Here is a 17643-nt window from a genome sequence, read left to right on the forward strand (position 1 = left end):
AAGAGTGTGAAAAAGAAGAGTAAATAAACAGTTAACTAGTAATGAACCTAAAACCATGGAATAAGCGACGATTTTCAAGCATGCAGAAGCCTAAAACCAAGTCAGGAACAAAAACAAGAAAAGAAAAAGAAATACTAAGAAAATAAAGACACAAAAATAAAATGAAATGAGCAAAGAGAAATACCTAGCAAACTGGCCAAAATCAAATCACGAACCTCGGAAGAATACCTTGAAACTTTGACTAAACAGCCCTTAACCGTGTGTTTTTTATGTGAAAACACACGCCTAAGACCCATTAGAGTCAAAATCGTCAACAAAACCTCTTTCCGGATTTTAGGGTTAACTTGAATTTTAGATTCGTGAACCTTGGCTAAGATTTGGGGGAAAAAGGGTGTGGATTTGTGATGTGGGGGTGGAGGAGATCCTACGGTGTAAATTTGGTGGGGATTGGATGGTGGCGCCGCCGGACACGGCGGAGGAAACCATGGCGGCGCCCTAGGGTTTGGGGATTTTGGAGGGTTCCGATGGGATTCGAAGGAAATTAAGGGTGGATTGATGATGGGGGAAGGGAGAGNAGTTGTGGTGTTATTTTGGCCGGGTTTGGGATAAGTAGTGATTTGACCGGAATTTTCGAATTAATATTCGAGAAGATGGATTGTGATTCGAGGGGGATGGTTATGGGGTTGGAAAGAGGAGGGGAAGATGAGTTTGTGGTGAAATTTTGGGGCCGGTGGGGTGACGGCGGGGACGTGGTGGTGCTACGCCGGCGATATCAGGGGTTTGTGAGAGATGGTGAGGCAGGGGGTTCTGGGGGGGGGGGGGTGGCGTATGTTCGGACATTTATATATTAAACGACGTGGGCTTCAGGACCGTCCGATCAAGAAACCTCGACGGTCCTGATTGAATGAGCCCAAACGACGTCGTTTTAATGTTCTGGGGACTGGACCGGGTGAGATTGGACTGGGTTTGGACGGGTTTCAGATGTGCAAAGGTTTGGGCTTGGGGTGTATTTGGCCCAAATTCGGGTCTTTTATTAAGGAACCATTTTTCTTTTCTTTTTCTTTTCAAATTAAAACAAAAAATCTAAATTAACTCTAAAAACTAAATTAACCTACCCAACTATATTAAGCTCTAATTAATAACCAACACAAATTAATTAAAAACCAATTTAAGTGACAACTGAACAAAATTCAAAGCTAGAATTAAATAAATCATTTTCTGTGATTTTTTTGTATTTTTGTAAAACCCTAATTACTAATTAATCTAAAACATATAGAATTAAATCCTAAATGCAAATGCAATGCGTATTTTTGTATTTTTTATGAATTCACGTTAAATAAAAAATTAAAAAAAAATACAGTAAAATGCAAATAAACATGAAATTATGCAATTAATTCCTACAAATTAAACAATTAAAAGAAAAATCTTAAATCTAAGAAATCTGTAGGAGTAATTCGTGCGAGGCAAATTACCTATTTCATGTTTAAAATCTTTGCTTGTTAACATATTGTTTGGTTTTTTCTTCTGTTTTGATTTTGTTTTTCTATCCCATTAAACCATGAGGTTGCTATAGATTCGGTTTCCTATAGAGCTATGCTCCTGTACGCTGGTCTTCACTGTTTAAGTCAAATAACTTGAATTGAATGCTCGTATAATTTTTTGTCGTACGCTACATGCATTTCTTTTTTTGCATGGACTGTCCAAGTTTGGTGGTAAGTTGTAGTTTCGTGTCTTCCTTGCCCTTATATATTCACTTAATTACCACCTACTATATATGTTATTTTAATTTCTTTTTCTTTTTGGTTGAGTGTTTTGTTTTTGTGGGGTTGGGTTTCTTCCCCTGCTGTTTTAGATTAAGCTGAAATTATTTTTAGGGAAGCTTTTGTGTTCTTGCAAAATTAGGAGAATCTCTCATTTTTTACGTACTCTTGAAACTTCCCACTTTTTATAATCCCAAACCAAACCAAGTGAAAAGTTCTTACCTGCACTAAGATTTTGTTCCAATATGATTTTGAATACCATTTATTCATTTCGAACCTTTCAACCTAAAGGTTTTTGTTGTAGCTAGCTAGTAAGCATAATTTTAACATCAGGATTCTCACATCTGATTCTTAGCTAGAGTTTCATCTTATATTGTTGGTCAACTTATATTATACTGAATTGGTTGCAGTCTGGAGCTTTGAAAATTTCAAATATGTAAATACTATACTTATCATAGTCTATTGTATGAGAACCTGATCTTATCTTAAACATTTAGTCCTTAGACAGTATATATCTCATTCTTGTTTTGTTAGTTGTAAGTTCACATCTCACATCTATTGTGTGGACACACTAGATTTATTGTGTCTCTGTTAATGCTGTACATTTCTTCTGCTGTTTCGTCCTTTGTTGTAGGTAGTTTGATTCAGAACGATAAAATGGGTGGAAGTGCAGTTAATGATGATTGGGAATTTACTAAACATGAAGCTCGGACATTAGTTCTGCTGGGTCGCACCGGTAATGGAAAAAGTGCGACAGGCAATAGCATTATTGTAAAAAAAGAATTCACGTCAAAGTACAGCTCTTCTGGTGTTACAAGTACCTGTCAACTTGAGAGTGCTCAATTAGACGATGGTCTGACTATTAATGTGATCGATAACCCTGGTATTGCCAATGAACTTGATTAGCATCTTTATCTTTTTTTACTTGTACTTTTATTTTATTTTGGTAATGTTGATGATGTATTGAGTTAAATGAAAGGAATGCGGATTTGTATCGCTGATCCCAACTTGCTTGGAAATTCTGACTGAGGCATAGTTGTTGTTTTTGATGTATTTTTCAAGAAATCTGTGAAACTACTGATTGCGCTAAGGTTGTTGGAAGTGCAGGGTTGTTTGATTTTTCTGGTGAACCTGAGGTTATTGGAAAAGAAATTATCAAATGTATGGATTTGGCCAAGGATGGTATCCATGCTTTTCTTTTAGTTTTGTCTGTCCGAACGTGGTTTTCTAGAGAAGAACAAGCCGCTGTACAGAGCTTTCAAGAGTTCTTTGGGAACAGAATTAGTGATTACATGATTGTAGTCTTCACTGGAGGAGATGAGCTTGAAGATAGTGATGAGACTTTGGATGGTTACTTAGGCAATGACTGCCCTGAAGTTTAGATTATTTGCAGACATTGTTTTGGCAGAATTAGCTAATTATCAGTTCATAGAATATAATGTATTATCGTTGCAGTCTTCTGTTCTAAGAGGTTTTGGCGTTATGATCCATTCATGGTGATTTAATTTCCCGTATTTTGGCAAATTCATTAATTTTGAAGATTGATTCTGCTCGATAAGAATTCTTATTGGTTTGTAATGTCAAGCATTGAGAAAAAATTCTTTATTACAGGAAACTCTTAAGTTGTGTGATAATAGGAAAGTGCTTTTTGACAACAAGACTAAAGATCCAAAGAAGAAAGACTGCCAGTTTAAAGAACTTCTTTCACTTGTGAATTTGGTTTTGGAGAAGAATGATGGTGTACCATATACAAATGAATTGTTCAAGGCATTACAGGTATGTATTTAATAGAATAATAGTTCGGTTGGATTCTACTCTTAATTTCTTGTTAGTACTTTACAAGAAATGTGACTAATAACTTTTGTTGGTATTTTCACCCATTTACTGAACAACTTTTAACTTCATAATCAGGCCATGAAGGTTAGTTCCTTGTTTGGTGATGCTGAGCACGAGAAAACTCAGGCGACGGAACCAATTCCAAAGTATTATGAGGAGAAACTTACTGAAAAGGTATATGTATATATGATTGCGAAAAAACTTTAGTTTTTATTCTATCTGCAAACATCTGTGTATCAATAGAAAATGAATGTTTGATTGCTGTATCTGTTCGTAGTCAAACAATGTTAGATTAAGGCTGCGGCTACAATCTCTCGCTTGTTTAGAGTAAGTTGATAATAGTTTCCATATTTATCAGAGAACAGGAATTTGTTAAATGGCTTGAATTCTCATGCTGGTGTAGACTGCTAATTAGATTTTGATTATTTGCTGATATTATTATTTCCAACACTCCCTGCCCCCATGTAGATTTATGGCAAAGGTCTTTATAATTTTGCTATTTAGGAACATCAGAGTCAATATTCGAGTAAGTTTTAAGTAGTTTTTTTTCTTGCCGAGCGAGAGCAACATGATCTTATTGTATATATCTTGACAAGCTCTTAATATTTGAGTCTATATTTGCAGACTCATTAGTTACTGTACTTTTAGTTTGCTGTGTTATGTTCTTCGTTTAATTATCTCTTATCAGTCCCTATTCCTAATGACTTTTTTTTATTTCATTACTTGAGCGCATTACTTTGCATATGGTTAGTTAATAGTGAACGTGAGGTTTTTGTGACATTTTTCTTCTTGAGTCTTTCCAGCTTGTTTCGATCGTGTTACTTATCGTTTTATAATGTATTGTATTGTGTTATATTGTATTGTATTGCAACATTTTATGGATACAACGTTTGGATAGATTATATTGTTGTTAAAATATTTTACTGTTTGGTTTGACCGTATCGTACTTGTAATGTAACTAGTAAGTTTACTACAATACCCTCAATTGTTTAAATATTACTTATCAAGAATTATGCATGAAAACAGTTTTTGAAAAACCCATTTCTATTAATTTACCACCAAATATGTCTTATAAATAGATTAAGCAATTAAAATCATGCAAAAAAATGTAACAAAATTAGTAATTTTACGTTGGAGTTGGAAGCGGCAAAAATTATGTTATAGGTGGGAGATTTTGAGTTGAAGTAAATATTAAAAAAAGAAGGTAAAGTGTAAAGTAGAATGATGGAGTAGTAAGTTACGGCATAATTTGAAACAAAAGTAGGAAACAGTCTCACCACACCAAATCAGTTGTTTCAAAAAATGGGGCTTTTCATTGTTCCAAAATAATGTATTTAACAATACAATACAACCAATTTTAATGAAACAATCAAAACAAACATTGTTTAATTAAATGCTTTTGGAAAAATTGTTATGTAGTAAGCACTAATATTGAAATTAATTAAATGTTTACACTATCATATTACATAAAGGATAACTTCATTTGATGCCTATTTTAATTCGTTCTTAGCATGTCCCCACTGCTATAAGGGCACCATTCTTCTATTTCATAATGTGATCAAGTCTACTCACGTTAGTAATTCATTGTCCTGTTTAATTTCGTAGCTTGACCCAACATACATGTTGACGTTGTATAGCCGCTTTTATAATAATAGCCGAAAACTATATATTTTTATATATATGTGTGTGTGTGTGAAAAATGTATATATGTATATAAAATTATACAAAATTTATACTCTTTTTAGTCTATCGAATATAAATAATTTCTGGCGCAAGCTAAAAGTGATAATACCCTAAACTAAAGGAGCACTGCTTGGACATCTACAGGCGAAGCCAATCCTTCCACAAGTATCAACTGCATGTTCTCCTTGATTTGCACAAATGATTTATTATTCTCTTTTCATTTGTCACCATTTAAGTTTTGACCTTATTAAAAAATTATAAAAATATAACCTTTTCGCCAGATTATATACGCAGCAAAATCTCAAAATTTGTTACTCTGTCACGATTCGAATTTTCCACCTTCGGGAGTCGTGATGGCGCCTACTAGTGAAAGCTAAGCAAGCTAACCAACTGAATTATTTGTTTTGTTTCTTTTTTTCAAATTCGTTAACAGTTATAGGCTAACAATTTATAATCAACAAAAATTAGCAAGCGGAAGAATTAATTGTAAACTTAATAATACTACTAATACAATTCCATAACAAACCTACCCAAGATTTGGTGTCACAACTTCACAGACTGTCTAAGAGTACTGCAAATAAGGGTCTGAAAGAAATAACAAAGTACTGTCTCTGGAACTACGTAAAAGAAACAGGAAAATACATAGAGGGGGACGCCAAGGCCTGCGGATGCCTGCAGGACTACCTCGGTTCGCCTGATAAGCAAGAAGCTGAAACCTCATTGCGGTCCGAAATCTGCAGCACTGGGATCTGCACAAAAGAGTGCAGAGTGTAGTATCAGCACAACCGACCCCATGTGCTGGTAAGTGCCTAGCCTAACCTCGGCGAAGTAGTGACGAGGCTAGGACCAGACTACCAATTAAACTTGTGCAGATGAATAATGTACAGCGGAAAATAAAAGCAGAAATATATATAGTCAAGGCTGGGAGGGGGAAACATGCTGCGGGGAATACCAAATAGCAACAAGAGGACAACAGATAAATATATGGAACACCGCAATTCAATTATCAACAAGAATCAGAAATCAAACAAATGCACGGCATCACCCTTCGTGCTTTTACTCTCATTCTCACCATAAAATCAATATAAACTGCACGGCATCACCCTTCGTGCTTTTACTCTCATCCTCACCATAATTTCAATATAATCGGCACGGAATGGTGCATCATGCGGCACGACATCACCCTTCGTGCTTTACACTCTTCCTCACAAATAATGATAATAATACACGGCATCACCCTTCGTGCTTTAACACTCTCTCACCAAAACAATGCACGGCATCACCTTTCGTGCTCACCCAAACAACAAACACAAACAATAAGGGCAAGGAATAAATGAATCATAATAAAATCCCGGCAAGGGAACAACATTAAAACAACAACATCCCGGCAAGGGAACAACATTAAAAGCCACAACGTCTCGGCAAGGGAGCAATACATAATCCTTTTCTCATTTTCACATTTACCTCACAACTTGGTTCACAATTTGAGCCAATGCTCTATAAAGTTCAATTGCCAATTATACTTTCACATATCACTTTGCAACTCGAGCCAACGCTCTTCAATACACAAATACCAATATTCTTCCCACAAACCTTGCTCAACAATAGCAATTACCACATTAAACATGAACAATACAAACGGAGTCACATTAATCACAACATAAGACTCACGTGCATGCTTGACACCAATGTATAGATACTCGTCACCATGCCTATACGGTACTCAACATATAACACATAGCATATAAGACCAAACTCCTATTCCCTCAAGCTAAGGTTAGACCAAACACTTACCTCGATGCCTCGTACACAGTTCAAGCCTCAACTATAGCTTTACCTCTTGATTCCACCACCAATTCGCTCGTATCTAGTCACAAGTTACTTAATTACATCAATAAATGCTAAATGAACCAATTCTAATGCATGAAAATAAGTTTTCTAAAGTTTTTCCCAAAAAGTCAAAAATCAACCCCGGGCGCACATGGTCAAAACCCGAGGTTTGAACCAAAACCCGACTAGCCATTCACCTACGAACTCAAATATATAATTTGTTTTGAAATCGGACCTCAAATCAAGGTCCAAATCCCCAAAATTGAAAAACCTGGATTCTACCCAAAACACCCAATTTCCCCCATGAAAATTATTGATTTTGAGTTGAAATCATGTGAAAAGATGTTAAGGATTGAAGAAAACTAGTTAGAAATGACTTACAATTGATTTGGAGAAGAAGTTGCCTTTGAAAAATCGCCCTAGAGTGTTTATGTTTTGAGAAGATATGAAAAAGGGTTAAAAATTCGTCTAAGTATGGATTTTACAGGTCTTTGATGTCACAATTGCGAAGGGTTCGCAATTGCAAACCCAGACTCTGCTAACTTCGCAGATGCGAAAAATATGTCGCATTTGCGACCTGACCAAAAATCCTGCAACCTTCGCATTTGCGATAAAATGATCGCATTTGCGACTCTGCCTTCGCATTTGCGACAGGTACTTCGCATTTGCGAAGAAGGCAGCCCAGGCCACATCTCGCATTTGCGACACATTGCTCGCATTTGCGAGCCAGGCTTCGCAAATGCGAAGCCTGCAGACCTGCAACATACCAGCAATTTCCTAAGTGAAAATTACACTCCGTGGCCTATCCAAAACTCACACGAGCCCTCGAGGCTCCAAACCAAACATGCACGCAAGTCCAAAAACATCATACAGACTCGGTCGTGCATTCAAATCACCATCATATTACGTTAAAGGATAACTTCATTCGATGCCTATTTTCATTCGTTCTTAGCGGATTCCTTCATGTCCCCACTGCTATAAGGGCACCATTCTTCTATTTCATAATATTTGATCAAGTATATTCATGTGTTAGTAATTCATTGTCCCGTTTAATTTGGTGACTTGATCCAATGTATGATACTGTATTGTCGCTCTCAAAATAATAGTCGAAAAATATATATATTTTATAATATATTTTCTGTATGTTATATAGAACAATTATACATATTTAATACTTTTTTTCAGCTATCGAATGTTTTTTTGGCGCGGTCAAAAAGTAATAATACCCCAAACTAAATTGACTCATCAAACTATTGGGTCAAAATGGTATAACCAGTTCAATTTGACGATTGAAATTTATATAAATTTGGAAAAACTTAGACTAATAAATTTAGAGAAAGGCATTCACTTTTTCACTTTTTTTTTCGAGAAAATCTCACTTTATACCCATTAATCCTGAACTATTTATCCTTTAATGCCCAGGCCCAAACTATTTACTACTCCTACCCATGGGGCCCAAACAATTTACCCGTTTTTTTTTCTAAAACATGTTATTTCTGAATTCATTGTACCCATTAAAGGGTAAACATGTTACCCCAATTCGTATCAAAATTATTTCCGTTTCATCCATAAAAGGCTGAATTCACTGTACCCGTTCAGTTCAATTTTTTTCTTATAACAGATGCATTAGTGTTTATACATAAAATCGTGAAGTGGGTATTAATCACAAAGACGAATCAGCCCTTAGGAATCTGATCATCCATTCAGCTGTGAAACCCCTTCCCCCACTCATGTTTTTCTTTATCACTTTCTTTTTTTTTCCCCTCTTTTTTTTATTAAGTTTGTCCTTTTGTGTTTGATGAATGCGAAAAATCGTAGAACTTATATCCTTAAATTTATTTTTGTTCTTTTATGCTAAGAAAGTTATACAAATTGCAATTATTGTTTATTACCTTAACCATATTCAAAGTGGGTGTTGTTAAATATTGCTTATAGTACCTTCTGGAAGTTCATACTGAAATTTGATAGCAGTTGGAGCTAATTTGAGGTGATTGAGATTGAAATTTTCAGTTGAAAATCGAAGAAGAACACAGTTATAGTATACGCTACGGTATATAATATGCTGTAGGAGTATATAGCTATTGCAACAGTATACTATTATAATTTATAATATACTGCAACGGTATATTGTAATAATCGAAGAAGAACACAGTTACCTAACAGTATACCGCTACAGTATACAATATACTATAGGAGTATATAGTTATACTGCAACAGTATACTATTATAGTACACAATATATTATTATAGAATACTGTAATAATATGCAATATACTGTAACAGTATGCTGTAATAGTATACAATATACTATAATAGTATACTTATTACACGTAAATTCACTTGCCTTTTTCCTTTTAATATGCCTTAAGCTTTTACCCAGTGTGAGGGGCAAATTGAAAATGCCAAAAAAAATATTATAGTATGATATATAATGTAACGGTATACACTTACAATTAGATCCTTTTAGAATTTTTTGAAATTTTTATTGACAACTGATATTATCTCAGTTTAATAATTGAATTAAATTTTTTTAACTCTTTGCCTACAATTGTATACTCTGTTGGTATAGCTATATACTATACTGGTATCATATGTTAGTTAATATTTTTTTGGTTTTATAAGCTACATTTAATTGGTACACAATTTGATTTTTCTTTAGTAATAATATAAAAAAAAAAGAATAATACAAAATACTAAAAACAGTAAATGAAATTACATTATGAAGAAAAAAAATATAAAAAAAAGAAGTTAAATGTAATTAGAAAAGGATAAAAGAAAAAAATAAGAAGAAACGAGAAAAAAGAAAAGGAGAAAAGAAAAAAAAAAGAAAAAAGAAAAGAAGCATAGAAATAAAAAAGAATTAGAGAATAAAGAAAAAATTCCCCACAAAACCTACTATGGGTAGGAAATGTAATTAGTTTATGGGTAGAAAAACAAATGGATAGACAAGAATAAATAATTTTATTTTTATGGGTAACTATGTCAAAACCCTTTTTTTTCTTCTCAAAAAGCAAAATGGGTTAGGTCACATTGGAGGATTATGAGCCGTATTTGTCCATTTAGGCCCAATTTATTTTGACTCAAGCAAACTTTGGGCTCGTTCATTAGCCACTTCAGATGACGAAATTGTTTTAGGATTTTTAAAAAAGGGGACCCAGTCAAAAGTTTCCTTGATGACTAAAGGAGCAGTGCTTGGACATCTACAGGCTAAACCAATCCTTCCACAAGTATCAACTGCATGTTCTCCTTGATTTGCACAAATGATTTATATATTCTCTTTTCATTTGTCACCATTTAAGTTTTGACCTTATTAAAAAAAGAACTATAAAAAAAAAACCTTTTCGCCGGATTATATATGCAGCAAATCTCAAAAATTCATATTTGATATTGGGCATAACTTATCTATACAGCTGCCAATAATTAAATGGGCCGAATTGTCACGACCCCGGTTCGCCCTCCGTGAACCATCGTGACGGCACCTAGTCCCTACAACTAAGTAAGCCTAATAATGTGGAAAATAAACTAATTTGCGGAAGAAAAACAAGTAAAACCAAAAATAGTGAAACAAACAGTGTTTAATAGTGCCGCTCGGCATACACCATATCAACTCTCGAATATTAATACTTTTCCCAAAATCCGGAATCTCATGAAATCACAAGCTAAGAATAATACATAGTGCTCTAACTCCAGAATGTCTAAAACAAAATAAATACAGAAGGGCTGTAACTACAAGAGAGAATGGAGAGAGACTCCTCTGTCTGCGGACGAGGCAGATATACCTCGAAGTCTCCGAAGATCGCCTCGCCTCAAGGGTGGTAAGTCTGAGTAGAGGTACTCAGACTTAAATGGTCCCTCAAATCACCACTCAAAGGTCTCCAATTAGTCAAGCCCTAACCCCCAAATTACCACTGATTTTCCTTAATTTTTCATACTTAAAATGATAAAAATCATTCCAATAACGAGTTTAGGGATCAAATACCTTACCCCAATGAATTCCTCTGAAAATCTCTCTTGAAAGTGCTCCCCAAGGCTTCTTCCCGTTTGAAAAGAGGTGAAAAATAGCTCAAAATCGCGAAGGCAAGAACTTATATGTTTCTGCCCAACTAACTCGCTTCTGCGGCTTTGGGACCGCATCTGCGGTCCCGCATTTGCGAGGACAAGGTCGCATCTGCGACATTTCACTAAAAGGGGGACTTCCGCACCTGCGATCCTTTTACCGCAGATGCGGCGCCGCTCCTGCGGAAATTCTACCGCTTCTGCAGCTCCTGCTGTTCCTCTCCATTTCCGCTTCTGCGGTGGAGATGCCGCTTCTGCGGCTTCGCACCTGCGGGACCCAACCTCAGGTGCGGTTATGACAGAAAACGAGCAGCTGAAGCTGCGTCTCCAAACTCCAAAATCCTTCCGTCAACCATCCGAAATCATCCCGAGGCCCCCGGGACCTCAACCAAAAACACAAACAAGTCTAATACTACTGTCCAAACTTATACCAATCCTTAAAACACCTAAAACAATATCGAAACACCAATTTAACATCGAATTCAAGCCTAAGAACTTCAAAAACTCAAAATTTACGCTTTCGATCAAAAAGTCTACCAAACCTCGTCCGAATGGCCTGAAATTTTGCACACACATCACATTCAACACTACGGAGCTACTCCAACTTCCGGAATTCCATTCCGACCCTTAGATCAAAATCTCACTATCGAACCGGAAACTTAAAAAAAAAATCCAACTTTCGGTATTTCGAGCCTAAATTAGCTACGGACCTCCAAAACACAATCCGAACACGCCCCTAAGCCCGAAATTACCCAACGGAGCTAACGGAACCATCGGAATTCTATTCCGGGGCCGTCTTCACACTGTTCCGACTACGGTCAAATTTCCCAAAACTTAAGCTCTCATTTAGGGACTAAGTGTCCCAAACTCTCCGAAACTCAAAACCGAACATCCCGGCAATTTAAAATAGCAGAAATAAACACGGGGGAAGCAGTTAATAGGGGATCGGGGCGTAAATTCTAAAAATGACCGGCCGGGTCGTTACATACTCCCACACTTAAACATTCGTTCATCCTCGAACGAGCATAGAGACATACCTGAAGTAGTCAAAAGATGAGGGTAATGGCTGCGCATATCCTGCTCGGTCTCCCAGGTCGCCTCCTCGACCGGCTGACCCCGCCACTGAACTTTCACGGATGCAATGTTCTTTGACCTCAGCTTTCGAATCTGCCTGTCCAATATCGCTACTGGCTCCTCAACATAAGATAGATCCCTGTCCAACTGGATTGAACTAAAATCCAACACGTTTGACGGATCACCGTGATACCTCCGGAGCATCGAGACATGAAATAACGGATGAACTCCCGCCAAGCTGGGAGGTAAGGCAAGCTCGTATGCAACCTCCCCAACACGCCTCAAAATCTCAAAAGGGCCAATAAACGTCGGACTCAGCTTCCCTTTCTTCCCAAATCTCATAACGCCCTTCATAGGCGAAACCCGAAGTACAACCCGCTCTCCAACCATGTAGGAAACATCACGAACCTTTCGGTGCACATAACTCTTCTATCTGGACTGGGCTGTATGGAGTCTATCCTGAATCACCTTAACCTTCTCCAAGGCATCCTGTACCAAGTCTGTGCCCAATAATTTAGCCTCACCCGGCTCGAACCAACCCACCGGAGATCTACACCGCCTACCATATAAAGCCTTATACGGTGCCATCTGAATGCTGGACTGATAGCTGTTGTTGTAGGCAAACTCCGCCAATGGCAAGAACTGATCCCAAGAATCTCTAAACTCAATCACACACGCACGGAGCATATCCTCAAGAATCTAAATAGTGCGCTCGGACTGTCCGTCCGTCTGACGGTGAAATGTTGTGCTCAGCTCCACCCGAGTACCCAACTCATGTTGTACGGCTCTCTAGAATCGCGATGTGAACTGAGTACCTCTGTCGGTAATGATAGAAACTGGAATACCATGCAGATGGACAATCTTCCGGATGTAAATCTCCGCCAACCGCTCCGAGGAATAGGTAGTACACACAGGAACGAAATGCGCGGACTTGGTCAGCCGATCCACAATAACCCAAACGGCATTGAACTTCCTCAAAGTCCGTGGGAGCCCAGATACGAAGTCCGTGGTGATCCGCTCCCACTTCCACTCCGGAATCTCTATTTGCTGAAGCAATCCACCCGGTCTCTGGTGCTCATACTTCACCTGCTGACAATTAAGGCACCGAGCTACAAATCCAACCATATCTTTCTTCATCCGCCTCCACCAGTAGTGCTGCCTCAAATCCTGATACATCTTTGCGGCACCCGGATGAATGGAATACCGCGATCTATGGGCCTCCTCTAGAATCAAATCCCGAAGCCCATCAACATTGGGTACACAAACTCGACCCTGCATCCTCAATACCCCGTCATCACCAATAGTCACATCTCGAGCATCGCCGTGCAACACTTTGTCCTTGAGGACAAGCAAATGAGGGTCATCAAACTGACGCTCCTGGATACGATCAAACAAGGAAGACCGAGAGACCACGCAAGCTAGAACCCGACTAGGCTCCGAAAGGTCCAACTTCACAAACTGGCTGGCTAAGGCCTGAACATCCGTCGCCATGGGCCTCTCTGCTGCTGGTAAATAAGACAAACTCCCCAAACTTTCTGCCCGGCGGCTCAAAGCATCGGCCACCACAAATGCCTTGCCCGGGTGATACAAAATAGTGATATCCTAACCCTTCAGCAGCTCTAGCCATCTCCTCTGACGCAAATTAAGGTCCTTCTGCTTGAACAGATGCTGCAAACTCCGGTGATCAGTATAAATCTCACAAGGCACACCGTACAAATAATGACGCCAGATCTTCAAGGCGTGAACAATAACAGCTAACTCAAGATCATGGACAGGATAATTCTTCTTATGTATCTTCAACTGTCTAGACGTGTAGGCAATCACCCTACCGTCCTTCATCAATACCGCTCCAAGTCCAACTCTCGAGGCATTACAATAGATAGTATAAGACCCCAAACCGGTAGGCAATATCAAAACTGGGGCTGTAGTCAAAGCTGTCTTGAGCTTCTTAAAGCTCTCCTCGCACTCTTCCGTCCACTGGAACGAGTACCCATCTGGGTCAGTCTGGTCATAGGTGCTGCAATAGATGAAAACCCCTGAACAAATTGACGGTAATAACCCGCCAAGCCAAGAAAACTGCGGATCTCCGTAGCAGAGGATGGTCTGGGCCAACTCTGCACTGCCTCTACCTTCTTCGGATCCACCTGAATACCCTCACTCGAGACCACGTGACCCAAGAACGCCACGAAATCCAACCAAAGCTCGCATTTCGCGAACTTAACATATAATTTCTTTTCTCTCAAGGTCTGGAGCACTGTCCTCAGATGCTGCTCATGATCTTCCCGACTCCGGGAATATACCAGAATGTCATCAATAAAAACAATCACGAATGAGTCAAGATATGGCCGAAAAACACTGTGCATCAGATGCATGAAGGCTGCTGGGGCATTAGTCATCCCAAATGACATAACGAGGAACTCGTAATGATCATACGGAGTCCTAAAAGCAGTTTTCGGAATATCTGACTCCCGAATCTTCAACTAATGATAGCCTGAACGCAAGTCAATCTTAGAAAACACACAAGCACCCTGTAACTGGTCAAACAGGTCATCAATACGAGGCAAAGGATAACAGTTCTTCACTGTCACCTTGTTCAACTGGCGGTAATCAATACACATACGCATAGAACCATCCTTCTTCTTCTTCACAAATAAGACAGGAGCACCCCAAGGTGATACACTGGGCCGAATGAAACCCTTATCAAGCAATTCCTGCAACTGCTCCTTCAACTCCTTCAACTCAGGAGGAGCCATACGGTACGGAGGGATAGAAATGGGCTGAGTGTCCGGCAACACATCAATGACAAAATCAATATCTCTATCGAGCGGCATGCTCGGAAGATCAGCTGGAAACACATCAGAGAAATTCCGTACTACTGGACTGAATCAACAGAAGGGGTATCCATACTGACATCTCTCACATAAGCTAGATACACATCACACCCTTTCTCAACCATATGTTGAGCCTTAAGGAAAGAAATAACTCTACTGGGAGTGTGACCTAAAGCACCCCTCCACTCAACACGCGGTACACCTGGCATAGCCAGCGTCACAGTTTTGGCGTGACAATCAAGAGTAGCATAATGGGGCGACAATCAGTCCATGCCCAAGATAATATCAAAATCTACCATGCTGAGTAATAACAAATCGGCTCTAGTCTCAAAACCACTAAGAGCAACCAAACACGATCGATAAACGCGATTCACAACAAGAGAATCTCCCACATAGTAGAAACATAAATAGGGGAACTCAAAGAATCCCGAGATACACCCCAATGCGGAGCAAAATAAAAAGACACATAAGAATAAGTGGAGCCTGGATCGAATAGAACCGATGCATCTCTGTGACAGACCAAGATAGTACTTGTGATGACAGAATCGGAGGCGACAGCCTCAGTACGGGCAGGAAGAGCATAGTATTTGGCGTGGCCTCCCCCTCGAGGGCGACCTCTACCTCCCCGACCTCCACCTCTACCTGGCTGGGCCGGTGGGGTAGCAACTGGTGCTGGGACCATAGCTCGAGAACTCTGCAGGGCATGCTGTGGCTGAGAAGTCTGTGGAGGTGCACCCCTCCTAAGTCTCGGGGAATCCCTCACCATATGGCGTGTCTCACCACACTCAAAACAAGCTCTAGGAGGACGTGGCGGCTGTGACTAGCTCGGGCCAGGTCTGCTGGACTAACCACTGGAAGCACCCCGTGCAGGAGGCGCACTAGATACTGGGGGTGCATAATAAGGCTCCTGAGGCCTAGGTGGAGCTGGAATACCACTGGCTGCTGGAAGAGCTGAATGAACGGGGCGACTCATATAACCCCTACCATGGCGACCTGCCGTTAGGGAACGGGCACCAGAATAATGGCCCGACTCTCGAGACCTCTTGGCCTCCCTCTCCTCTCTACCCCTAGCATGCATACCCTCAATCCTCCTAGAAAAGCTCATCACCTGCTGATAAGAAATATCCATCTCTAACTCACGAGCCATGCTAGACCTGATGCTGGGAATAAGCCCCTCAATAAACCAGCGAACCTTCTCGCGAACCGTAGAGACCAAAGCTGGTGCATGTCTAGACAAGTCAGTGTAACGGACAACATACTTCGAGACAGTTATAGTACCCTGGCGCAAACGCTCAAACTCCGCGCGCCAGGCATCCCTGAGACTCTAGGGGACATACTCCCTCGTGAGCATATCTGAAAACTGAGCCCAAGTCAGGGATGCTGCCTCATCCGGACTGTCTAACTCATAAGCACGCCACCACTGATAGGCACCTCCACGAAGCTGGAAGGTAGTGAAGGAAACCCCGCTCGATCCTGATATGCACACTCCTCAAGAAATCGAAGGGCATCATCTGAGGCTAGCCCGCTAAAAGTCGAAGGCTGATACTTCTTGAACCTCTCAAGCCTCTTCTGCTCCTCCTCTGAAACTACTGCCCTCTCTTCGAGCTGAGCTGGGGCTACCGGCTGTACCGGAATAACCTCTGGGACCTGATCAACATGCACTCGCTGCTCAGGAGTGCGGACGGCGGGAGTCTGTGCTCCTCCCCCGGCCTGGGATGTAGCTGCAGCGAAGCAACCCTGCCTGAGCTAGAGTGGTGTACATAGTCGTAAACTGCGCTAGAGTCTCCTAGAGTGCTGGAGTAGTGGTAGCCGACGTATCAGGTGTTTGGACTCCGGCTGGTACTGCTGGTGGCACCTCGGCGGCAGCTCACGCAGGTGCTCTGGCTTGCATTTTCCCCTTTTCTTTGGTTGCCTACTCGCGTTTCAATCTTTCTCCCGTCTAGGTTTAGCATTTTTGATTTCCATCCTTTTTTTCACTATATTATAATATTTTTTTTTATATTCGTGAATATCTTACTTAAGAATATTACACTATATACATTAGTTAATATTCAAGTCGAACAAATCGAAGTTATCATACCGAATAAATCGACAAGCGAAAAGTTGAACCATATCGAATTTAATTAGGTATGATATTAGCAGGGTATTTTAAAAAATCGAATACCGAAAAATCAAATCTAAATACCGTACCGTAACGACCGACGAACACTCCTATTTACAACTAAGGTGCAGTGGGTACAACTATATTCTACGTTCATTTATTTAAACTTTAAATACGTAATCGTGAAAAAAGAAAGGCCAAGCAACACATGCAGGTTAAAGTCAGGAATTGTTCCCAAGTTAACAGTATCCAAGATTTGGACTGCTTCACATGCCATGTTTTGCCTTATTTGCCTTTGCATTGACTATTTCTTGTGTCTCTGCTTCCTATTTTACTGTAGTTTTCTGCTTTTGTTCCATCATTATCCGTTTCTGGATCATCTACGCTTTGTTCAAAAAACAGTTAGCTACTTCCTATCTTTACAATACTTTCATGTTCACATCACATTCATTTTAATTTCTTGTAATGGGAC

The 17643-nt window shown here is 39.6% G+C and overlaps 1 protein-coding gene across 1 annotated transcript; it reads left to right on the forward strand.

Moving 5' to 3' along the window:
- The first annotated feature begins 2417 nt into the window (after nucleotides 1–2417).
- Nucleotides 2418–4011, forward strand: LOC109239356 (immune-associated nucleotide-binding protein 9-like). Its single transcript, XM_019405909.1, has 6 exons — nucleotides 2418–2643; nucleotides 2868–3136; nucleotides 3372–3536; nucleotides 3672–3770; nucleotides 3888–3923; nucleotides 4000–4011. The coding sequence occupies exons 1-6, from the start codon at nucleotides 2418–2420 to the stop codon at nucleotides 4009–4011; spliced, it is 807 nt and encodes a 268-aa protein (XP_019261454.1).
- The last annotated feature ends 13632 nt before the right edge of the window (nucleotides 4012–17643 follow it).

The sequence above is a fragment of the Nicotiana attenuata genome, unplaced genomic scaffold (assembly GCF_001879085.1).
Source record: "Nicotiana attenuata strain UT unplaced genomic scaffold, NIATTr2, whole genome shotgun sequence".
Lineage (NCBI taxonomy): Eukaryota > Viridiplantae > Streptophyta > Magnoliopsida > Solanales > Solanaceae > Nicotiana > Nicotiana attenuata.

Coding starts and splice junctions, on each gene's coding strand:
- LOC109239356 (XM_019405909.1), top strand. CDS start 2,418: ATGGGTGGAAGTGCAGTTAATGATGATTGGGAATTTACTAAACATGAA. Junction 3,537..3,671: donor AATTGTTCAAGGCATTACAG/GTATGTATTTAA, acceptor CTTCATAATCAG/GCCATGAAGGTTAGTTCCTT. Junction 3,771..3,887: donor AGGAGAAACTTACTGAAAAG/GTATATGTATAT, acceptor AAACAATGTTAG/ATTAAGGCTGCGGCTACAAT.